Source organism: Vicia villosa, unplaced genomic scaffold, assembly GCF_029867415.1.
Source record: "Vicia villosa cultivar HV-30 ecotype Madison, WI unplaced genomic scaffold, Vvil1.0 ctg.000393F_1_1, whole genome shotgun sequence".
In the NCBI taxonomy this organism is placed as follows: Eukaryota; Viridiplantae; Streptophyta; class Magnoliopsida; order Fabales; family Fabaceae; genus Vicia; species Vicia villosa.
This window is the reverse complement of record NW_026705177.1, coordinates 22,106-48,872: the sequence shown is the minus strand read 5'-3', so window position 1 is coordinate 48,872 and position 26,767 is coordinate 22,106. Positions and strand designations below refer to the sequence as shown.

General features: G+C 31.1%; 1 protein-coding gene across 2 annotated transcripts; it reads right to left on the bottom strand.

The window, feature by feature from the left end:
* Positions 1–16,072: 16,072 nt before the first annotated feature.
* On the bottom strand, positions 16,073–17,823 carry LOC131627636 (uncharacterized). 2 transcript variants are annotated; one of them, XM_058898472.1, is made up of 2 exons: positions 17,460–17,823; positions 16,073–16,910 (listed from the first exon to the last, which is right to left on the bottom strand). In XM_058898472.1, exons 1-2 carry the CDS (start codon positions 17,512–17,514, stop codon positions 16,420–16,422), a joined length of 546 nt encoding a protein of 181 aa, XP_058754455.1. In that variant the 5' UTR covers positions 17,515–17,823; the 3' UTR covers positions 16,073–16,419. The 2 variants fall into 2 exon arrangements, with proteins under 2 accessions (XP_058754455.1, XP_058754456.1); XM_058898473.1 differs by having other exon boundaries at positions 17,351–17,820.
* Between the last annotated feature and the right edge of the window lie 8,944 nt (positions 17,824–26,767).

Here is a 26,767-nt window from a genome sequence, read left to right as displayed (position 1 = left end):
AATATTGTGGATTTATGACATGTGGGGTTTGGGATTGAGTGCTACTTGAACTTACTTGAAGCATGTTGAATATTATTCCTTTGATAAGTTTGTTTCAATGATTGCACGTCTGAACTACCATGAAATGCTTGTGGTAAATATGCATGTTATGTATATGTTGATTATCCCATGTTTGATCATGAGTTGGAATGGAAATTTGGGGGTTTTGTGATTGTTTCTTTCAAAAGTGAGCAGTCAATCAATTGACATATAATGTTAATTGATTGACATAGGCATAATTGGGTAAATATGAGTTTTTCCACTATGTTAATCGATTGGCAGCATATTATGTTAATTAGTTAACATATCTAGAGCTGAAGAAATATTGAGTTTTTCACTATGTAAATCGGTTGACATATTATTTTAATCGGTTAACATACCCCTAATCTCCATTTTAACATAACTTGAGTTCCATAACTCTCTTTGAGACGCAGTCAGTTACATTAGAAAGTTAAGGCAAAGAGCTTTAACCTATTTAAACTTGAATAGCCTTTTTCCACTTCTAAAAATAGTGGTAATTTTAGGAAGTAACACTTATGTGAAAGAATAAACCCATGTGTGTGTGTATGTATGCTTGCTTAAAAGAAAATAATATGTGGTAAGTTAATAACTCTAGGATACACATAAGATCCATTATAGGAGCATAAATGACTAGAATGTATCGAATTTGTAGAATCAATATGTTTCTAGGATTCTATAAACCTCAAAAGGGTAAGTCCCAAAAGTAGGATGAACACGGGAACCCGAGACAGTCCAAGAGAATGGTATGCGTCAAAAGTAGGATTGGCATGGGAATCTAAGACAGTCCTTGAGAGGGTTGAACCTCAAAAGTAGGATGGGCGCAGAGAACCCACAGACGGTCCTTAAGGGAAATGTATAAAGGTTTATTTAATCATATTTGTAATCGAGAAGTTATTAATAACCTTGAATATAGTGGGCGTAAGAGAGTAAGTCCTGAGAATCAGACAAGGGTAAACCAAGTAAGCACACTTCTTTGAGGGGTAACTCACAAAAGTGAGACACAGTTAGGTTATTTCTCTAAGGGTTAACTGTAACAACCCGAATTTTATTATTTGGCTAATTAAATTAAAATAAGGATTTATTTACTTAATTTGGACGAAGTTTGATAATTAATTGGATCGTCGGTGTTATTGAGAAACGTATTCAAATTATTAAGTGAAGTTAGAATTTATTCGGTTAATCGAAGAATTAATAAAGTGGAGTATGTAGAGAAATAATATTAGAAATAATATTATTATTGAATTTTACTTATTTGAGAAAAGTCGGATTTAATTGGATTAATCGGAATATAATATTAAGGATAATAATATTATTTGTTGGAGCATATTATTTATTGGGCCTATTTATTTGAAGTAGAAGTAATTTGGGGGTGTTATTTTTCTTAAGCCCATTAAGATAATAAGTTATTAAGTTAGTAAGGGTTTTATGAGAATGGGAGTTACCATTTCATTTGCTGAATTTTTTTTAAAGAGAAGAGAAAGTGGAGAAAGGAGGCTAAGAGAGGTGAAGAGCAAAAGCTAGGGTTTGAAGAAATTGAAGAGGTAAGGGGGAGAATCCCTAATCATTGTGGGCTAGTATAATGGGGTAATTGGTTGATTAACATATATATTTGTTCATAGTTGAATCTTATAAAATATGTTTTTTAGATTTTGTTTAGTACATTCAAATCTGTAGAGAAATTGGAATTTGAAACAAAAGAAGAAAAAAATTAATGCCGGAACGAATACTCTGTCTTCATATAATTTTGAAAAAAAAATGAAAATGGGAAGGGATTATGGGTTGGTGACACCGAATGATGTCACTGGCTAACATTGATGACGGACGGTGGTTTCGCTTGCAAGGCGGTGCTGTTGTCATGTTATGCTGCTCTGTTTTATATTTTATTACTTGGCTGATGATGTTTAGCTCTTAGTAAATTCCAAAACATGAACCAACACTGAATGGAATGCTCCTGTTGATTACTATTGGACCAAATGAAATGTAAACCACATCACACTTTATTGATGGAAAGATATCAGATTTTGTTTTATCGTGTGATGAGGGGCACAAGGTGTTATGATGAGGGGCGCAGGTTTTGTGGTGATAGGCAAAAATATGTGGTTATAGTTAATTAATCTAGTAATCAATGTTATAGTTAATTAATTTAGTTCAGTAGGATATATATATTTATATCATGGGCATTGAACTAATTAATTAGATTACTTTATATATATTTATGTTTGGAAGTGCTTCAGTATATAACTTGTATATATTTTGGAGGTGCATTGGCTGAATCAATATATCAGTAGAGGTAATATAGCAATTTTAGTAATTTTAGTAGTAGTATATTCAGTAGCAGCAAATGACAGGGTTATATAATTTATGACAGACCATAATTTAGTGGCAGTGTGGTTTTAGTAGCAGGTAGCAATTTGGTATTAGTGAATCAATTAAATAATAGTAGTATAATTTAGTAGTAATTGAAGTAGATAGAAACAGTGTGATTAAGTAGTAGTAATAGAAGTAGATAAAAATAGTACCGATTTAGCCGAATTAGCCTAATTAAGCGGTATAATTAGTTGTCCGGAATTTGATGAAAATTTACGTGGTAGCTAAGTTTAATTAGTAGATTAACATGATGATGTTATTTTGTTGAAATGTGATATTTACGAACCGACCAAAATAGTGTGTATTTAGATATCTTTTATATTAAATATTAGTTTTAAGAATAAAAAAAAAGTGAATTAGTAACTTAGAATAAATGAAGTGTAATTATTAATTAGTTGATTTAATTAATAGTTAAATTAATTGAAATGAGTTTAATTGATTGGAATATATTTGAAGTTGGATCAATTATTCGGTTTGTCGGTAAAGTACGGTATTTTGAGGATTTGTCCGTAATTGTGTTTTGTCTTGAATATGTATGTTGAGAAATATATATTTCCATGTCAATGATGTTGTGCTAATATTGATTCTCTGTGAGTAGTTAGTTAATATTAATTCTAATGATTAATTGCTTGATGTTGAAAGTGTGTGTTCATGTATAATTGGCAAAATGAGAATTAACATGAGATAGTATGGTTACTAGTGTTAATTGGATTGTGTGAATCGTAATTGATTAATTGGCCTCTTATATGTTAATGATATGTGTGTGTTGTGAATGTTGTGTACAACTGATGGATAATTCATAGAGTTGAATTATTGTGATATGCGGAAAGTTAAGATGGTAGAGATGATCTTAATTGCATATATTTGTGATATTGTACATACATTCATATCATAGTGTGCCTTGAAACACAGGTGGATTTGCTTTGAAACACAAGCGGGCTTGGATTCTAGAGTGAATCGGAAGCCGTAAACTATATGTTTACAATTGGTGGACTTTGGTCTTGTCCGGATCGGAAGTGTGGCTTAGATTCTAGAGATATGAATCGGAGGCCGGTGAAACTTAGAATTTCACATTGGTACCACATGCATAGTGTCACATGTTTCATTGAGTCACATTAGAGTTATGTGATAGTTGATTATGTGCATTATGTTGTCGTGATATGTGTATGATTGTGATAATTGATTATGTGCATTATATGGTGGTGATAAGTGTACGAGTGAACAATTGATTATGTGCATTGATGTTGTAATGCTATGAGTATGAGTTTGGTAATTGATCATGTACACTTGGTGTTGTGGTGATATTGTATTAGTTGATAATTGAGAATGGGTGATGTTTGAATATGTAATTGGTTAAATGCGGGAATATGTGATAATCATGGCTATGTGCATAATTGAGAATATAGTATTGAGATATCATACTCTTATACTTGTTATACGTTTAACGTATGTGATTATATTGATTAGTATTAATTTACATGATTAGGCAAGGTGTAATGTATTCCTATAATTGTTGATTTAACCATTGTATCTCATTATACTTTCTTCATAATGGTTTGTATTCTCACCCTTCTGTTTTAATGTTGCCCTCGTTTGGCGACATGCAGGTTCTGGAGTTTAGTAGCTTGTGCGTGATCTAGCCGGAGATTCTTCTGTGTTTGTTGGATATTAGGTAGTGAGTCGATGCTCTGGTCATGTAACACTGGGTAGACTAGTCGTGTTGAACTCATGTTTCTATTTGGTTATGTATTATGTTATGACTTGAGAACCTGTTTATTTTGGCTACTTGTTGTTGAGAGGCTTTTAAGCCAAATATTCTGATTATGGCTTATTTTGTTGAGATGATTATTGAGATATGATCATGGTATGGGACATGAATCATTTTATGAAATACATGAGTATTTTAGTATTTTCCGCTGTGAATGCATATTCTGTGTGAATTGTAATTAAATGTTTAGGTGTTATTTGAAATGACCAGGTGTATTGTATATTGTAGATAAATGCTGTCGGTTTTTAAAAGCTTTTAGTTTTTGAAAACATCGATGTGACGCCCTTTTGAATTATATGCATGCTTATTCTCTGATTATATGCTTATTTATTTTGGGGTATAAAAGGGGTGTTACATTAGTGGTATCAGAGCATGGTCGACCAGTTGGTCAAGGTTATTAATGTCTTTTATCCTGTTGTATTTGATTCGTGTATCTGACACGATCGATACTGTTTTGTCTAGTTGTTTGGTTGTTTAGGACGATGGCTGCGGGAAGGAATGTTGACATTAATGTTGAGGCAATGATGAGGTGGACTGGTGCGATTGGACAAGCGCCGCAAGAGAATGTCGGTTATGGAGGAAAGGATGAGTTCCGTGCTTTTGGAGACTTTCGAAGGTGCAACCCGCCGATCTTTGAAGGAGGGTATGGACCGGACAAAGCGCACGCATGGATGAGAGAAATTGAGAAGACCTTTCAAGTCGTGAGTTGTACTGATGTACAGAAGGTACAGTTTGGTACTCACATGCTGACAAAAGAAGCTGACGTTTGGTGGAGTAATACTGTGCGGAGATTTGAAAGAGAAGGTAATGAAGTTACTTGGACTCTTTTCCGTGATGCATTTTTTGGAAACTATTTTCCAGAAGATGTGCGTGGAAAGAAAGAAGTGAGGTTTCTACAGTTGAAACGAGGAGGAGAACAGTTCCGTGAGAAATCATATGATGACATGAGGGGACAATCTGATATTGGTAAGAAGCCAAGTGGGGGAGGAGCTTCTATTCTGATTAAGTGCTACAGGTGTGGCGAGGCGGGTCACAAAACGGTTGATTGTGGAGTTGGTTCGAGTAGGATTTGCTACAGTTGTGGTGAGCGAGGACACAATTGTGCCATGTGCGATAAGCCAAAAAAAAAGATCAAGCGAAAGGAAAAGTGTTTGCGTTGTCTGGTGTTGAGACTACTTCTAAGGATAAGTTAATCTGAGGTACATGCTTTATTATTGATAATGGTGCAACGCATTATTTTATTCTTTGGATTGTGCTATAAGATTGGATCATGTTTTATCTGTTATGCATGGAAGTGTAGTTATTGATACAACTCTTGTGGCTTTGTTTCTATTTATTTTACGTGTTTGAATTATCCTTTCAGCATCTTTGGTAGATATTTTGAGAATTCATTTAGGTTGTTTTCCGTTAGACCAAGTTGATGAATTTTGGTATGAATTGTTTGGAGTTGAATCAAGTAATTGTAACTTTAAGGGGAGATCGTGGATCTCGGTGTTGTAAGTGATTTCGAGTGCAAGTTCTGAAGGAACACTATTATAGTTTAGTAACGGTGGTTTATGTTTCATTATGATTGCCGACTGTCTATCGACAAATTGAGGACTTGATCACCCTTAATCTATTGTTGATAGGAGACGATATCATATTGAACGATATAGACTTGTCTTACTAACTTGGTAGCATGTAAAGCGACCAAGGAGAAGTTGAAGAGTAGATTTGAGGAATTATTTGAGAGGAGGTTCATTGTCTGAGTGTATAGTCGTAGAGTTACCCCTGCTCGTCGAGTAAGAAGAAAGAAAGTTCTATGAGGTAATGTTTCTTGAGGATATTTGATTCTAAGAGCGACGATGATCATGTTGAACATTTAAGGATTGTGTTATCGGTGTTGAAAGAGAAGACGGTATGTAAAGCTTTCTGAATGTGAGTTTTGGTTGGAAGAAGTGAATTTTCTTGGATATGAGATTTCGAGTTGAGGTGTGTTGATGCAGATATCGATAAGTGGTAGCTTATGCTTCAAGGTAACTTAAAGTTCATAAGGGGAGTTATTCGATGTATGTATTGGAGTTGGTTGCCTTTGTGTTTGTTTTGGAATGTAAGAGGCATTGTTTGTGTGGATCAAGGTTTGATGTGTTGAGTGATCACAAGAGTTGAATATGAGGTAAACAAGACGAGTAGAATTTTGAAGGATTTTAATCTTTGGTTTGAATTACCATCCTGGTAAAGTGAAGGTTGTGGCCGATGCATTGAGTAGGAAATAATTTAATAAGTTATGTTGAGGATTCAAGAATTGGAAATCGTTGGAACGATTTAGAGAGTTGAGTTTGGTTGTGAAGCGACGTCTTCGTGTGTTAAGTTGGTATGTTGAAGCTTACTTGTGATATTATTGACAAGATTATAGAAGGTTAGCAATCGGATTTTGTAATTGGTTGACAAGATGATATTGATTAATCAAGGAAAAAAGTGATAACTTTTGGATTGTCGAGGATGGTGTCATGAGATGTTGTGATCGAGTTTATATTCCTGAAGGTTCGAATTCGGACAAAGAGAATTTTGGATGAGGAACATCGTAATGATTTGAGTATTAATCATGGTGTTAATGATGTATCGAAATTTGAGGAAATGTGTAGTGGTAAAGCATGAAGAGGGATATACTGGAATCGTGTATTTGAGTTGGACATGTCAGACATCGTTTAGTTGGTGCAACAATTATTTTATTCGAGCGGAAGTGAGATAATATCTCTATGAATTTTGTTTCGGGTTGCTGAGAACATCGAGTAATTGTGAAGTGAGTTGGGTCAGTGTGGATAGTTGGCGAAATGTGCTCGTTTTATTCCGATAAAGATGGATTATTCGATGAAGAGACTTACTAAGTTGTGCATCGAAAAAAATTATGTATTTGCATGATATCTTCTTCAGATATTGGAATGACATCTTTTGAAGCTTTGTGTGGTCGTAAGTGTAGAACATTTTGTATCGGTATGAATCGAGAGAGAGTGGATGTGGTTTTGGTGTTGAGATGGTTGTGTCGACTGAATTTTCGAGGACGAAAATATTTTAAGTGGGGGAGAGTTGTAACAACCCGAATTTTATTATTTGGCTAATTAAATTAAAATAAGGATTTATTTACTTAATTTGGACGAAGTTTGATAATTAATTGGATCGTCGGTGTTATTGAGAAACGTATTCAAATTATTAAGTGAAGTTAGAATTTATTCGGTTAATCGAAGAATTAATAAAGTGGAGTATGTAGAGAAATAATATTAGAAATAATATTATTATTGAATTTTACTTATTTGAGAAAAGTCGGATTTAATTGGATTAATCGGAATATAATATTAAGGATAATAATATTATTTGTTGGAGCATATTATTTATTGGGCCTATTTATTTGAAGTAGAAGTAATTTGGGGGTGTTATTTTTCTTAAGCCCATTAAGATAATAAGTTATTAAGTTAGTAAGGGTTTTATGAGAATGGGAGTTACCATTTCATTTGCTGAATTTTTTTTAAAGAGAAGAGAAAGTGGAGAAAGGAGGCTAAGAGAGGTGAAGAGCAAAAGCTAGGGTTTGAAGAAATTGAAGAGGTAAGGGGGAGAATCCCTAATCATTGTGGGCTAGTATAATGGGGTAATTGGTTGATTAACATATATATTTGTTCATAGTTGAATCTTATAAAATATGTTTTTTAGATTTTGTTTAGTACATTCAAATCTGTAGAGAAATTGGAATTTGAAACAAAAGAAGAAAAAAATTAATGCCGGAACGAATACTCTGTCTTCATATAATTTTGAAAAAAAAATGAAAATGGGAAGGGATTATGGGTTGGTGACACCGAATGATGTCACTGGCTAACATTGATGACGGACGGTGGTTTCGCTTGCAAGGCGGTGCTGTTGTCATGTTATGCTGCTCTGTTTTATATTTTATTACTTGGCTGATGATGTTTAGCTCTTAGTAAATTCCAAAACATGAACCAACACTGAATGGAATGCTCCTGTTGATTACTATTGGACCAAATGAAATGTAAACCACATCACACTTTATTGATGGAAAGATATCAGATTTTGTTTTATCGTGTGATGAGGGGCACAAGGTGTTATGATGAGGGGCGCAGGTTTTGTGGTGATAGGCAAAAATATGTGGTTATAGTTAATTAATCTAGTAATCAATGTTATAGTTAATTAATTTAGTTCAGTAGGATATATATATTTATATCATGGGCATTGAACTAATTAATTAGATTACTTTATATATATTTATGTTTGGAAGTGCTTCAGTATATAACTTGTATATATTTTGGAGGTGCATTGGCTGAATCAATATATCAGTAGAGGTAATATAGCAATTTTAGTAATTTTAGTAGTAGTATATTCAGTAGCAGCAAATGACAGGGTTATATAATTTATGACAGACCATAATTTAGTGGCAGTGTGGTTTTAGTAGCAGGTAGCAATTTGGTATTAGTGAATCAATTAAATAATAGTAGTATAATTTAGTAGTAATTGAAGTAGATAGAAACAGTGTGATTAAGTAGTAGTAATAGAAGTAGATAAAAATAGTACCGATTTAGCCGAATTAGCCTAATTAAGCGGTATAATTAGTTGTCCGGAATTTGATGAAAATTTACGTGGTAGCTAAGTTTAATTAGTAGATTAACATGATGATGTTATTTTGTTGAAATGTGATATTTACGAACCGACCAAAATAGTGTGTATTTAGATATCTTTTATATTAAATATTAGTTTTAAGAATAAAAAAAAAGTGAATTAGTAACTTAGAATAAATGAAGTGTAATTATTAATTAGTTGATTTAATTAATAGTTAAATTAATTGAAATGAGTTTAATTGATTGGAATATATTTGAAGTTGGATCAATTATTCGGTTTGTCGGTAAAGTACGGTATTTTGAGGATTTGTCCGTAATTGTGTTTTGTCTTGAATATGTATGTTGAGAAATATATATTTCCATGTCAATGATGTTGTGCTAATATTGATTCTCTGTGAGTAGTTAGTTAATATTAATTCTAATGATTAATTGCTTGATGTTGAAAGTGTGTGTTCATGTATAATTGGCAAAATGAGAATTAACATGAGATAGTATGGTTACTAGTGTTAATTGGATTGTGTGAATCGTAATTGATTAATTGGCCTCTTATATGTTAATGATATGTGTGTGTTGTGAATGTTGTGTACAACTGATGGATAATTCATAGAGTTGAATTATTGTGATATGCGGAAAGTTAAGATGGTAGAGATGATCTTAATTGCATATATTTGTGATATTGTACATACATTCATATCATAGTGTGCCTTGAAACACAGGTGGATTTGCTTTGAAACACAAGCGGGCTTGGATTCTAGAGTGAATCGGAAGCCGTAAACTATATGTTTACAATTGGTGGACTTTGGTCTTGTCCGGATCGGAAGTGTGGCTTAGATTCTAGAGATATGAATCGGAGGCCGGTGAAACTTAGAATTTCACATTGGTACCACATGCATAGTGTCACATGTTTCATTGAGTCACATTAGAGTTATGTGATAGTTGATTATGTGCATTATGTTGTCGTGATATGTGTATGATTGTGATAATTGATTATGTGCATTATATGGTGGTGATAAGTGTACGAGTGAACAATTGATTATGTGCATTGATGTTGTAATGCTATGAGTATGAGTTTGGTAATTGATCATGTACACTTGGTGTTGTGGTGATATTGTATTAGTTGATAATTGAGAATGGGTGATGTTTGAATATGTAATTGGTTAAATGCGGGAATATGTGATAATCATGGCTATGTGCATAATTGAGAATATAGTATTGAGATATCATACTCTTATACTTGTTATACGTTTAACGTATGTGATTATATTGATTAGTATTAATTTACATGATTAGGCAAGGTGTAATGTATTCCTATAATTGTTGATTTAACCATTGTATCTCATTATACTTTCTTCATAATGGTTTGTATTCTCACCCTTCTGTTTTAATGTTGCCCTCGTTTGGCGACATGCAGGTTCTGGAGTTTAGTAGCTTGTGCGTGATCTAGCCGGAGATTCTTCTGTGTTTGTTGGATATTAGGTAGTGAGTCGATGCTCTGGTCATGTAACACTGGGTAGACTAGTCGTGTTGAACTCATGTTTCTATTTGGTTATGTATTATGTTATGACTTGAGAACCTGTTTATTTTGGCTACTTGTTGTTGAGAGGCTTTTAAGCCAAATATTCTGATTATGGCTTATTTTGTTGAGATGATTATTGAGATATGATCATGGTATGGGACATGAATCATTTTATGAAATACATGAGTATTTTAGTATTTTCCGCTGTGAATGCATATTCTGTGTGAATTGTAATTAAATGTTTAGGTGTTATTTGAAATGACCAGGTGTATTGTATATTGTAGATAAATGCTGTCGGTTTTTAAAAGCTTTTAGTTTTTGAAAACATCGATGTGACGCCCTTTTGAATTATATGCATGCTTATTCTCTGATTATATGCTTATTTATTTTGGGGTATAAAAGGGGTGTTACATTAACTCCCAAAAGTGAGACAAGACTGATACTCGTAGGTTATTTCTCTTAGGGTTGATTCCCAAAAGTGAGACAAACCTGATACTCGTAGGTTATTTCTCTAAGAGTTAATTCCAAAAACATAGACAAATTTGATACGCTAGTTACTTCTCTGAGGGCATTGGTACCAAAAGTGAGACAATCACTCTCGGGTAGTGGATTAGTTGATCATGGAGACGATTCAACTCGATAAAGTCCTGAACTCATTGTTTCTCCCATCAAGGTTAACTGGAAGGATAAATCTCACTTGTGTTGAAGTAATTGTACTTCAAATCTCGGTTGGTATAAAACTAATTTTGACTAGATGGGGTTAATTTGTGAATATCCTAAACAAGGTGGGCTCGCATGAGGATCGTACCGCCCAGGCTATAACTTGAAGACTCGCTCAGTGGTACTGATGACATGTAAAGATGTTAGTAAAAGGAGAGGGAGTCCTCCACTAACTCTTGATTAGGGGAGAGCGGTTATCGCCACCTCCAGGTTACTAAAATCCTAGGCCCAAATGGTCTATAAATACTCTTGCCCTCAAAGGAAGAAGACAAATCATTACACCTTAAAGCATAACGCTTAACATGGTCATAACGCATACTTACACCTACGCTTATACCTAAAGATGTCGATCATCTTCAGAGTCTATCACCTCATGTGAGTAGGACTCCTAAAACCACCATAAAACACTATTATACAGGGCTTCTCGCCATCGTGGGAAGCCCTAACCACCATACAACGTAATACACCTACAAAGATCTTTGAGTCTCTCTGCCCTAGCAGGAAGAAGACACAAACCTATATTTTTTGACCAGTACAAAGAGGTTGGATTTGAACCCACTAATTATCAAATTTTATTTTGTAAATTTAATTAACTAGCATATCTAAATAAAAAATATAATTAAAAAACTTATTCCGTCAATAATTAAAATACTTTTTGCAGGCAGCAAGTCAATTTTTATCTTGTAAATTGGACAGAATCCCCTTCAAGTTTCTTGGTGTAGTTGTTAGGGGTAATCCTAGAAGAGGCACATTTTGGAATCCGGTCATTACCAACATGAAGGCTAAACTATCCCCATGGATTGGCAGATTATTATCCATTGGTGGCCGTGTTACTCTTATAAATTCTGTTATCACTAATTTACCTGTGTATTATCTTTCTTTTTTCAAAATGCCGAACAAGGTTAACGAGGAGATTGTCAAACTTCAAAGAAACTTCTTATGGCACAATGCAGAAGAAAGGAAAGGTGTGATCTGGATCAGTTGGAAGACAATTTGCAAGCATAAGGAAGAGGGGGGCCTTGGTGTAAAGGACATGTTGGCTTTCAACAAGACACTTCTTACAAAATGGCTGTGGAGGTTTCTCAAGGAAGATAATGCAATTTGGAGAGGTATTCTTGAGGAAAGATATGGACTACTACATGAAAGAATTATGTTTAAAACTATCAAGGCAACAAATTCCATGAAGTCTTTATGGTGGCGAGATCTGATGCAAATTGGGGATGTTGATGATGAGTGTGGATTCACTCAATTACTGTCAATCAGAATTGGGGATGGAACCAAAACCCCTTTTTGGCTGTCAAAATGGATTGGTCAAAGGCCACTGTGTTTTGTATTTCCTAACTTATTTCAGGTTGCTGTAAATAAACATGGCAGTGTGCAAGCCATGGGTGTTTGGGTGGAAAACGCATGGCAATGGAGAATTGAGAGTGAGGCAGTAGAAGAAAACCAAGAGGTACAAATGGAGAAAGTGGATCTGTTGAATATCTTAGTAGGTGTGGAGCCAAACCATCTTATGCAGGATAATTTTGTGTGGCCTTTGGATGGAATGGAAGGGTACTTAGTTAAAACATATTATGCTAAGTTACAGGTGGAATTGGATGGTGAAGAAGAGGAACCAAGTAAACTGGAAGCTTTGAAGGCGATTTGGAGAGCAAGGATGCCATCAAAGGTGAAAATATTTGGGTGGAGATTATTAAAAGACAGATTACCAACAAGGTTCCAATTATTGAAAAGGGGCATCATTGAAGAAGATATTGGCAGCCTTTGCGCGTTTGGGTGTTCGCAGGTGGAGGATGCACAACACTTATTCTTAAATTGTGAAAAACTAAGAGGGGTGTGGGAGAAGATTCAAAATTGGTTGAGAATCACACTGAATGGGGAATCTAATTGCTGCAGCCACTTTTTTGCAAATGATGGAAGTGTTAAAATCCAAATGTGCGCTGAAGAGATTGGGTGTTTTGTGGGTGGCAATCTGCTGGTGCATATGGAAACTTCGAAACGAGGTCATCTTCAATAATGCTGTGGGAGACAGTGATGAAGTTGTGCAAAATGTGAAAATGTATACTTGGTGGTGGCTGGCCATTGGTAACAAACATAGAGTTTTGTGTAATTTTTATGAGTGGAATCATTCACCCTTAACATTTATGCTGTGTAATTAGATGGTAGGATGTAGAAATGCTAGAAAAATGGATGCCTTTGTAATGTACTATTGAGTACTATTGGTGCTCTATATAAATATATCATTGATTATCCAAAAAAAAAAAAATTATTTTAGTTTTTTTAAATTTTTTTAAATATGACAATTCATAATATCATTATAATAAAATTATGATTTTTTGTAATGATATTATGATTTTTTAAATTTTTACATAATATCATTACAACCGTCGGATTCTTTTCTTTTCTTTTCTCAGACAATATAACATTTATATATAGTAGTATATTGTAAATATTTCTTTGCAGGTGAATATGTCATTTTCTACTGTGCTTGAAAGCATGGTTGATGGTTCATCTAATCAAGCCTTATCACTTTTTATAACTTAGGGGCTTAGGTTTAAGTTCGGTCAGAATATAATCGTTAACAACCTTCAATCACGGCAAACATTATTAAGCTCCCTTAATTAATATTGATCTGCCCATTTGTTTTAAACAAATCATTTCAACATATTGTATATTAAACCTTACGCTAATCATAATTAATTAAGCTCCACACATAGAGCAATGCGAAGGATCCTATATAATAATAGAGAATTAGATCAACTACTTTTCCTAGAAGGAAGGAAGAAAAATATCAATTGATGTGAGGGTTTGGACTTTTCTGAGAGTAACTCACCAACCATTTTCAACGAAAATGACATTTCAATTTTTTAATACTATATTAGCTTTCATCCTAGCTGTTATTAACATTATTCAAATCTTCAATATATTGATTATGATTGAAAAAAGTAATACATTGATACACGTATATATTGGTGTCAACTGTATATAAATTTCTAATAGCAATGTGAGAAGACCAAGTCACAAGTGAATGAAATTCCTATAATTCTTGTTCTTGAAATTTGACAAAATTAAAAGGATGAAAAACACTTCTATATATGTTGGAAACACGTTGAATTAGTGTGGTAAAACACTTCTAAAATATGATTACTTCTTGCTAATAATACACTTTTCTGGTAAAAATAAACTTATAAGCTTATATTTAGAAGAAAAGTATTTAAAATTTCTACTAGTTTAGGTTATTTGCGTTCATCATGAGACTAATCCATGTTAGGTGTTAGTCACACTTAACAAATTTTCTCTAAGAATGTGTTTAACAAAAATCAAATTAAAATTATAAATTAGTTTGCACAAAATTGATAATTGAGTTCACATGGTTTTACAGGGGTGACAAACAGGCATGTCCGTCTCATTTAGGTCCGTTCCGCAAAAGCCTGCGAAAATACAGAACGAGGCGGACATATTTGAGAGTGCGGGTCTAAAACGTTGCCCCGTTCCGCAAAAAGGTGAGGGCGGGGTAGGGAAGACCCGCGGGTATTGAATTTTTTAGGCCTTAAAATAATAAAATTGTATGAAAAAACTCATGCCCGCAAAAAAACGGAGCGGGACGGGGCGGTCACATTAAAGGGAGCGGACCTAAAACTTTGTCCTGTCTCGCAAAAAAGTGCGGACAAAACGGGCTTCTCCTGTGGACCGGATCCGTTTTACCACCCTTTCGCGGCATGAAATTGACATTGTAACCTAAACTTTTTGATGTCAAATTATAAAATTTACATACTTTCATTGAAATTCATAAATACAGTTATGTCATTTTTTTTTACTTTAGTAGTTAAAACTCCATGGTCAAGTTTTTTATTAGCTAGGACACATGATGATATGTTCATTGAAAATGGCTGAGTTGGAACTCTATGTGGGGGCTTATGCTGTTACTGATCATCATACCCTAAGAAAAAACCAATGAATTAGGTCCACCTGACACACATGATTGCATCCTTATATTCCAGAACCTTCCTCCATCTTGCACAATCACCAAACAACATTTCTATCTGGCACAAACTTAGTTGGCATCAATCAACTTTGTGTGTGTATGGTGCCAGAAAGTTTTCAGACCCTTCAACTACCAATGCACAATCATCACTTTATTTTGTTCCCATGTCAAATTTCTATTTTCAGACCAACCAACATTGAATCTAGTAGAACAACTAATCTTCTATGATGAGGTGGTAAATTAAGGTTTGAATCTTAACTAGAATAAAATTACCTTGGGTAAAAAAAACCAAGACAAATTAAAAATTAGTGAGATAGTTGAACTGATATGTGTTAATAAAGTAAAATATGTATAAATCGTTGGTTCAGAGCATGGTAAAATATCCGTAGTGGTTTTTGGATTCACCGCTATGGTAAATATCGGTCAACACGATGAAGCAAACATAATAGATATGATTTTAAATAGTAAATCTCAATTTGAATCATCTGATTTTGATTAAAACAGTCATCAGTCGTCGACGATCTCGTGACTGTGAGGAATCTAGTGGAAAGGGGCCATGAAATAAAAAGTGCTAGAAATATATATTCTCTTTGTATTTTAAGAATATACCATTGTAAGAATGGTTAAAATTGACAAAACAAGAAGACAAAGTCACATTGAAATGTGTAGCTGACTCAACTTAAAACAAATGCTACAAGCATCATTTGTCCATTAGGCTCTCAAGTGGCTAAAAGTAGATTAGTCAATTTTATACTGCATCAATGATTACTTATTTATTTAAGCTAGTTAGGACAACTCAATTATTGATGCCTAAATAAGTACTTTTCTATTTAATCACTTTAAAACAACTGTAACAGGTTTGAATCAAGTTTAATCAATTTGTATACAGACAAGAGTGGTTGAATTCCATGATTACACTTTGGAACAATTCAACAAAAGAGGTAGTTTTGTCCAATTTATTTTTCAACACCACCAACTGTGAAAATTACTATTGTCTTCAATTATCAATCATTTTTTAAACTATTGAATGGAAAAAAAAAAGTACTAAGTAATAATAGAGAAGCAAAAAATTTGAGCAAATTGTGTTCAAATCAAACTTCTAACAACAGCTTGAAAGTTATGTAATGCATAACTACAATGAAGAGACTCTAACTTGAATCTAAAGATTTCTGTTTTTATTTCTTTTCAACTTTTCCCTTTGTTGCATTTTCTTCTATTTTCAACTATGTGGCATAGACAATTTTGATCGAAGACATGTCCTGTTCTGTCTTCGACTCTGACATGACACTGACACGATATGACACATGTGGTTTACATTTAATGTTCAATTTCCTCAATTATTTACCAGTATCAACATATATGTGTCAATGTCATGTTCAGTGTCTGTCTCTGTGCAAGTCCTTCATGAACCGGATAGAGTAGAGAAGCAGCTTTCCGACCGTGCAAGTCCAGAGCCATGAATTTCTCTACTACTCTTATTAACCGGACTATTCGGTGTTGACCTAACCAAACTCCTCCTAAGAATCTGTCTCATAGCTGAAATCAAATGAACAGCTGGATTTGGAGGAGGACCTGAAGTATTGAACTTCTTGCAAAAGTTCATATGTGTTGCCATTGCTTCTTCTGTGCTTACAAGCCTCTCTGACCTCACAATTTCATCCTTAACAGCTTCACCGCACAATCCACAAACCCATTTTCCTTGATATCTTTCTCTGATTCTTTCTATGTAGGCTGGTGTGCACTCTTCTGTTAGTCCACAACATTCACATATTGCAAATTCAACTTCGTTCTGTGCAACAACTAGATTGCAGCTAGCTGTTGATTGAGTTTCTGGTGCTGAAGCTGTTATCATCATTGGATCACTTATCATTGTCGCAGACATTTTCAACCAACCTATAATGAAAATAAAAAAATCAATTATCAAAAAAGTTAGCTTACATAAAAATGAATCATTCAAAAGAATCCGAAATCAAATCCGGCTTCAAATCATTTTTTGACACGACTAAATTATCTTCTGAACAAAAGATAAATAAATTCGAGTCAAAAATATTCTTAACTTTATCACATAATTTAGCCGAAAGTTTCAGCTAAACTTCGTATTAAAATTATGAATATTATTTATAAGAAAAAATTTACTTTATAAATTTATTCGATAATTATATTATTCAGATACATTAGTTATTCAATATATTTAAAAAAATATTTTTTCTTATAAATAAAAATGAATATAATATTTTTCTTATAAATAAGACCGCTGAACAAATTTAACATGATAAAATCATAAGCTGAATACATAAGAAAAAAAATTGAACATGAAATTTGATAAAAATTACCAGCAGAAGCAGATGAAAACAAAATCAAATATGGATTAATAATCTTTCTCTACTTCTGCTTATTGGGTTATGTAAACTTCTCTTTCTTATCGTTCTTTCTCCCACTCACCTTCTTCTTCAATTTTTTCTTCTTTTTTGCACAAAATCTCAGACATGAAAACCATTTCAAAAAAACAAAACTTTAGCCTCTAAGAAAAAGACCCTTTATAGCTTTGTTGAATCTCTTTACAATAACAACACAAAGTTTGGTATTTTTTTGTTTGTAACAAAGAAAAGATAGGTTTGAAGAAACAGAAACTTTGTAACAAGAAACAAAGAGATTGTTTTTTTGTTTCTCCACCACAAATGTGCACTCAACTATATACCAAAAAATAATTGTAGTGGGGAATATAGAATTGTAGAGAGAGAAAGAGAGGGAGAAAATATTTAGTGAGAGAAAGAGGTTCAATGATTGAGGATTTAAGGAGGTGGATTAATGTAATGATAATCCACATAGGCAGTATATATTTATGCAAATGTGTTAATGTTTGGCACTTTATGATTGGTTTGCCAGCTAAGCATGGTGATATTGGGATTCTTTCTTACCCAAGATGTGCTGTTTGGATTGATTTCTTCTTATAATAATGTAAATATATGTTATTCCCTAACATACTTGTTGAGTTGTTATTGGAATATTGTTTTGTATTCTCACTTTTAACTTTTTTTTTTGGTTCTTTTATAATACTTTCTCTTGTTTTTGTTATAAAAAATAAATATATTTATTTTAATAATTATTCAATTGAATTATTGTAGATTAAATATATTAATTATTTATAAAATATAAAATATTTTTTTTATAATATAAACTAGTTGAAATATTAATGAATCTTTAACTTTATTTTTTGATACTAATAAATATTTATTCTTTTTTTCCTTTTAATTTTTTTAATTTATTTTTCAATGTTAGGAATAAATTTAGGAACAAAATAGTATCTAAAGAACTAATGTATTCGATCTTTATTTTTTGAATTTATTTTTCATTGTTAAGAATAATTTTAGGAACAAAAAATAGTATCTAATGAATTAATGTATCCGATCTTAATTTTTAACTAGATACATCAATTTTTCACATATTATTTTTTGTTAGATTTTATTTTAGATAGAGTAATTCTTAATTTCTTTTTTTGCATGTAAAATTTCTTTTAATAGTGTAAAAGTGTAAAAATGATGATAAAAAAAATGTAATATCACTTGATTCGATTTACTCTCTTCTTTTTAAATTATATTATGTTTTGATTATTTCAAACAAATTAAAAAATATAGTTAGTTTCGTACTACATATAAAATTATTAAATAATTTATAAATTTATCCTATATTAATAACATTTATAAGAAAAATATAAAAATAAATGTGTTGGATCATGTCGTCAATAGTGAATCGGATTATAATTAGAACTAATAAAATCGGCCTAAAAATTATAGTTCGCCTAGTATAGGATTTTCATAATATTGAGAACAGTAATTTTATCTTTAGATTTAAGTTTGGCTACATACTTTAATTATAGGGATATATAATTTTAGATTTAAGTTCTGCTACTTTTCAAACGTTCTTTTTATTTTCTAAAAAAAAAAAAAAAAGACTTTAGCTGCATAATTTAGTTATAGTGTGAAAGGTATTTTAGAAAGTCAACTCAAACATTTTCTTGAAAAGTCTCATTAATTAACAATCGCATAGATGACTTCTAAAATTTATATGAAACAATTTGAAGTTTTTTTTTTTAATTCATTGACATTTTGTTGAGAATCAAACGTGAGGAAGAAGTCTCATATTGATTAAAAAAGAAAAGAATGAACACTTTATAAATGAGAGGACCCACACACCTATCACTTTAAGGTTTTAGATGGACAAGTGGTGTGTCTCTCACAAAGTTGTGTCCCAAGTTTAAAATGCTCCCTCGCTGATGCCTGAGTTGCCTTCAACAGTGGTATTATGAGGCTTTGGTTCGAGAAAGGGACCGACTTACTTGTAGTTGAAGAAAGTCAACAGATACAATTGAATTTGGAAGAGAGAACTTTTACATAAGTGAGTTTATTATGTATAGGCTCACACTTGAGGGGGAGTGTTGAGAATCAAGTGTGAGGAAGAAGTCTTATATTGGTTAGAAAAGGGAAGAATAAACACTTTATAATTGAGAGAACCCACAAACCTATCACCTTAAGGTTTTAGGTGGACAAGTGGTGTGTCTCTCACAAAGGTGTGTCCAGAGTTTAAAGTGCTCCCTCGTTGACCCTCTGAGTTGTATCCAACAGTGGTATCATGAGCCTTTGGTTCGGGAAAGGAACCGACTTACTTGTAGTTGAAGAAAGTCAACGGATACAAGTGAATGTGGAAGAGAGAATTTTCACATAAGCGGGTCTATTGTGTATAGACTCACAATTGAGGGGGGAGTATTGAGAATCTAGTGTGAGAAATAAGTTTTATATTTGTTAGAAAGGGAAGAATGAAACTTTATAAGTGAGAGAACCCACACACCTATCACCTTAAGGTTTTAGGTGTCCTAAGTTTAAAATGCTCTCTCATTGACACCCCCCACCCCCCGAGTTGCCTAAAATGCTCCATTTGTTGACTTCCTGAGTTGTCTCCAACAAAGTTTGCAAGTTAGATAAACAAATGAATGGTATATGGATTTTTCTAACCTGTGCAACATTGCTTAGGATAAGGGACAATTAATACACTATTTTTTAAAATATAAATTATCATATTAATTATTATTTATGTCCATTAATCGGGTGGGAGAGAAAAAATATAAAAGATTACTTTTCAAAAGAAAAATAATTAATATGGTAATTTATATGGAAGGAAATAATGTATTAATTGTCCTTATCCTATGCAATGTTGCATAGGTTAGAAAAACCCATGATATATTAAACATGTCTCGAGCAATGAGAAGAAAACTTAAATAATTTAATGATAACGAACAAATTCAAAGTGAATGAAAGTAACAAATATACCTATTATAAATTTGATAATAAGATTTGTGCAATCATATATTTTTGTGTACACGATTTATTCATATTTAGTTCAAACATTCTTGTTATAAATGCTATCAAAATTATCATTGTCCAACAATTTCGATTTAAATGACCTTAGAGATGTATTTCTTAGTATTAAAATTAGTAGACTAAACAAGGAAATTTTCTTGGATCAATTTCACTATGTTAAGAAGATCTTAAAAAAATATAATTTCTTTAACTGTGAATATGTTTGCACTATATGATCCGAGTATAAAACTAGTTAATAACACTGATGAAAGTGTATGATAGTCAGAATATGCAAGTATCATTTACAGTTTCAAGTAAGTCACTCATTGCACTAAGACCCGATATTGCATATGTCATGAAATTGTTGTGTCGGTTTGACAGTACACCTAGTAATGAGAACTTCCAAGCTTGTATTGATATGGTCAGTAGACCTAGCTGATCCTTTGACGAAATAATTAGTCAGAGATAAAGTCCATAATCCGTATATTTAGATGAGACTACTTCCTATGAAAAAAGTGAATCACTCATGATAGTAACTCAATCTAAATGACTAGAGATCTCAAGAAATATGTTCAATAGATAATAATAAATTGTGAAGTGATGTGAGGAGAACATTCCATTATAGATCAAAAGCGATATGATTTCTAAATCAATACGAGGATGAAATGATATATACTCACAACAATATTTATACTCTACATGGAGTGAAATATCTAACGACAAGAGTCATAATAGACTCGATTTTGTGAATGTGAAAGCGAGGGACACATCCTATGAAATTAAAGGCAGAATACCTAGGGCGTTCACTAAACCAAGATTGACTTGCAAGCCTTTTAATGCACGAGTTTTTTTTAAGAATACACATAAAAAGGTTGTTGGTGTTTTGATTTCAGAGATATAGTTCAACACTACGAGTTACGATAATAAAACATGAAGCTTATACACAGTAAAAAAGTTCAACGTATAAGATATTTTTTTCTAATGCACAATCTTAAAAGAAACTACTGAGTCATTTTTTAAATTCAATTGGGGATAATAGAAACACTGTGTAAATTGAAAATTTTTAAGTATCACCTTTCTTAGCTTACACATGTTGGAACACTATGCGTATCCCATAATGTTTAATTTACACACCTTGGTTAGTTTCCAACAATAAATCAAGAGCGCTCATGTTTCTTTCGAAATCACTCTAAAAAGTGTTATGAGTTATTGAACATTTTTCTCTCTTCTCTCCCTAGCTATTGTTGAGTTATTGAGCAATTTCTTTCTTCTCTCCTTTTTATCCATATGAAAATTTATCTCTTTGAAGAGATTCTATGTCTTCAGAGAAAACTTGTTCTTTGAAGAAATTCTTGTCCCCTTGATAATTAAGAATGATTAAAGTATCATCGTTCGGTTGCCCCTTTGAAAGTTATAGTGATAGTGAACTATATTATATGGTCTAAGTATCATATAGATAATGTATTTCTAAAATGAATCCTATAATTTAGCGGGAATCTCTACAATTGTAATTGAGTTGTTTTATTTTAGGATTGTCGTTGTTGATAGTTTGTTTGTATAATATTTTTGGATAATATTACAAAACGTCTTAAAAAGAGCTATCTATTTATTAATTTTTTTAATAATTAGTCTTAAATATTCAGAGCCTAAATAATTTTTAAGGTTTAATAAATATGCACTGATAGTGTATATGTCATATCATTAAAAGAATTTTAAAATAAAAATAAGTTGTAATTAGATACATGATTATGATTGCTTGACAATGTAAAATTTACATATTACGCATTTTCTTTGATTTTTATGTGATGTAAAATCAAAATAATTAATTTAATATAATTACTAGTTAATTTTATATGATCTTTATATATATATATATATATATATATATATATATATATATATATATATATATATATATATATATGTTGAACATTAAATTTCAAGCAATTCTTTAGTTAATAAACATTCTTTTCGTTTAAACATTTTTTTTAAGAGAAAAGGGGTCATGCACTGACAGTGTAAAAAAGTTTTACACTGTCAACCAATCACGACCATGTATCCTATCAAATCATACTGTTATTTTTAAATTACTGAGATGACATGGCAGAATGAAATATTCTCATTGGATGATATAGTGTAAAAAAAATTTGCACTGTCAGTGCATCACCATTAAACCCTTTTTTTAAACATATTTCGTTTAAACATATTAAATTAAAAAAATTAAATTTATCAATCTTTTAAGCAATTTATTTTTATAACTAATATTTTCAAGAAATGGTATTCTTATTATGAATATTATTTAAATCCGTTTTTAAAACGCAGCACTTTTTTTTTTTTAAGTAGTAATAAATAGCATGAATATGCTGTTTGATCATTAACTAAATAACTAACGTATATTGATTTATGAAGCAATGCTCTTAGCTCGCGTGCGAAATATATCCATTCCAGTTAGGTGTACAAGTTACAACTAGCAAGACTTGGTTGTAAGGTTTTTTTAATAATAATAATAATAATAATAATAATAATAATAATAATAATAATAATAATAATAATAATAATAATAATAATAATAATAATAATAATAATAATAATAATAATAATAATAATAATAATAATAATAATAATAATAATAATAATAATAATAATAATAATAATAATAATAATAATAATAATAATAATAATAATAATAATAATAATAATAATAATAATAATAATAATAATAATAATAATAATAATAATAATAATAATAATAATAATAATAATAATAATAATAATAATAATAATAATAATAATAATAATAATAATAATAATAATAATAATAATAATAATAATAATAATAATAATAATAATAATAATAATAATAATAATAATAATAATAATAATAATAATAATAATAATAATAATAATAATAATAATAATAATAATAATAATAATAATAATAATAATAATAATAATAATAATAATAATAATAATAATAATAATAATAATAATAATAATAATAATAATAATAATAATAATAATAATAATAATAATAATAATAATAATAATAATAATAATAATAATAATAATAATAATAATAATAATAATAATAATAATAATAATAATAATAATAATAATAATAATAATAATAATAATAATAATAATAATAATAATAATAATAATAATAATAATAATAATAATAATAATAATAATAATAATAATAATAATAATAATAATAATAATAATAATAATAATAATAATAATAATAATAATAATAATAATAATAATAATAATAATAATAATAATAATAATAATAATAATAATAATAATAATAATAATAATAATAATAATAATAATAATAATAATAATAATAATAATAATAATAATAATAATAATAATAATAATAATAATAATAATAATAATAATAATAATAATAATAATAATAATAATAATAATAATAATAATAATAATAATAATAATAATAATAATAATAATAATAATAATAATAATAATAATAATAATAATAATAATAATAATAATAATAATAATAATAATAATAATAATAATAATAATAATAATAATAATAATAATAATAATAATAATAATAATAATAATAATAATAATAATAATAATAATAATAATAATAATAATAATAATAATAATAATAATAATAATAATAATAATAATAATAATAATAATAATAATAATAATGAAGTATGTATATTAGCTGCGATGGGAAGAGGGAGGGGGAGACCGAAGCGATCGGGTCCGCCGCCATCAGCAAATCCTACCACCGTGGCTTCTTCTAGCCAACAGATTGATGGAGTTGTTGCAAGCGATGATGATGAGGAAGAGGAGATACCGAAGACAACACCTGCGGTTGCTCAAATGACTGAAGGGACGAAGAAAGAAGCTGATGTGAAGAAAACCCTAGATCTGGAGGGTACAAGCGCAGAAGGAAACAAGCTTTGGGTTGATGTTCTCAGCGGTAATCGAAATCCAGGGAATGGCATGACTATGGAGTACATCACTCCGAAGATGCATAATGGAGAAATCGAAGTTCAGATTGATGAAGCAGATGTTGAACAAGAGGTTAGATTCTGGGATTCTGCTCTAATCATGTATGTCTTAGGAGGTACAGTTAGCATGAATGCGGTTAAGCAATTTATGATTAAGTTCTGGAACTTTGTTAAGCTCCCGGACATGTACTATAATGATGAGGGGTATTTCATACTCCGATTTCATTCTGTGGATGATAAGGATGCTGTATACATGAGTGGACCCTACACAATTCGTAATTTTCCGATGCTGATTAGGGATTGGAAGCCAGGCTTCAACCTAAAAGATGATATGCTGCGAACTATTCCTGTTTGGGTGAAATTGCCTCAACTACCTTTGCACTTGTGGGGTGCGAAGAGTCTCAGTAAAATTGGTAGCGCGATAGGGACACCATTAGTAACTGATGAATGCACAGCAAAGAAGTTGAGAATATCTTATGCTAGAATCCTGGTGGAAATTGACATTACACAGGACAATCCGAAGGAGATAAATATCAGAGGCCATGAAGGTAGTGTCATAAAGCAAGAAATTGAGTATGAATGGAAGCCGGCTTACTGTGACATATGCAAGAAATTTGGGCATAGGTGCGAGCAAAAGAAGAAACCGATAAAACAATGGGTGCCAAAGAAGCCAGAGAGTACACAAGAAACAGTACAGATGGGTACTCATAATAACACATTTAATTAAATATTGAATAATAACAAGAATTAGTTTACTATTGATTTAAATATTTTTATAGATAATTCCAAACAAAATTATTTATATATAGGAATAATTATACGATCGATTTAAATATTTTTATATATGGAAAAATATTAAATATTAACGGAAATATTAAATTACTGATCAAAATATTGAATATTAACGGGAACATGAAGTTACTAATCAAAATATTGAATAATAACGGAAACATGAATTTACTAATAACGGGAACATGAAATTATTGATAAAAATATTGAATATTAACAGGAACATGAAGTTACTAATCAAAATATTAATATTAGCGACAACATGAAGTTACTAATCAAAATATTGAATATAAAGGAACATGAAGTTACTAATAAAAATATTGAATATTAACGGGAATATTAAATTAGTGATCAAAATATTGAATATTAACGGGAAGTATATCAGTGTTATACATCTTTGGTGATTATGAAAAGTGTATAATTAAATTATTTTCAATTAATTATTCATTTGTATGGTTAAAGTATTTTCAACTATTATTTTTTTAAATGATTTAGTTACTAAATTAAATTAATATAGAATATGAATAAATGATTTAATATTAGTAATTTTATAACTTTACCCATTTTAACCAAAATTTAGTCTTTTATTAATACATTTTATTATCCTCAATCCAAATGCGCAAAAACGACGGGTACTCGTACGAACGCACATGAATCAAAGTGACGGCTGCCATTCAACAGTACTGGTGGATTGCATGAATTTAAATATCTATAAGATATGGGAACAAACTCAAACGTTGGTGCCTACGCGCATAAGGGCTTCAGTACGTGAATTTTTTAAACTGCGGATATGAGAACGAGCTAACATCTATCATTTGTTATTCCGTTATCTTTCTTTTGTTAAAAAAATAAATTAAACGAATTAAAATATCTATAGGATACGGGAACAAGCTCAAACGTTGGTGCCTACGCGAATATGGGGTTCAGTACTTGAATTTTTTGAACTGCGGATATGGGAACGGGTCCCTACTAGCATCTATCATTTGTTATGCCATTATCTTTCTTTTGTTAAAAAATAAATTAAACGAATTTAAACATCTATAGGATACGGGAACAAGCTCAAATGTTGGTGCCTACACGAATATGTGCTTAATTACGTGAATTTTTTAAACTGCGGATATGGGAACAGGTCCTTACTAGCATCTATCATTTGTGAAGGATAGAAAAACACTTAGAAAGGGGGGGTTTGAATAAGTGTAGCTTAAAAACTTGTAAGATAAAAACAACTTGCACAAGTATTTTTATCCTGGTTCGTTGTTAACAAAACTACTTCAGTCCACCCCTGACAAGGTGATTTACCTCAACCGAGGATTTAATCCACTAATCGCACAAGATTACAATGGTTTTCCACTTAGCCCACGACTAAGTCTTCTAGAGTCTTCTGACCACAACCTGATCACTCTAGGAACAATCTGTTTAGACACAAGCTAAGACTTTCTAGAGTATCCTGATCACAACTTGATCACTCTAGTTACAACCTGCTTAGACACCAGCTAAGACTTCCTAGAGTATCATGATCAAACCTGATCACTCTACTTCTTACAACTTAATGTAATCGAATTCTAAGAGTATTACAATGCTTCTGAAAAGCTATAATCACAACACTGAT

Coding starts and splice junctions, on each gene's coding strand:
- LOC131627636 (XM_058898472.1), bottom strand. CDS start 17,514: ATGGTTTTCATGTCTGAGATTTTGTGCAAAAAAGAAGAAAAAATTGAA. Junction 16,911..17,459: donor AGAAAAAATTGAAGAAGAAG/GTGAGTGGGAGA, acceptor TTTTCATTATAG/GTTGGTTGAAAATGTCTGCG.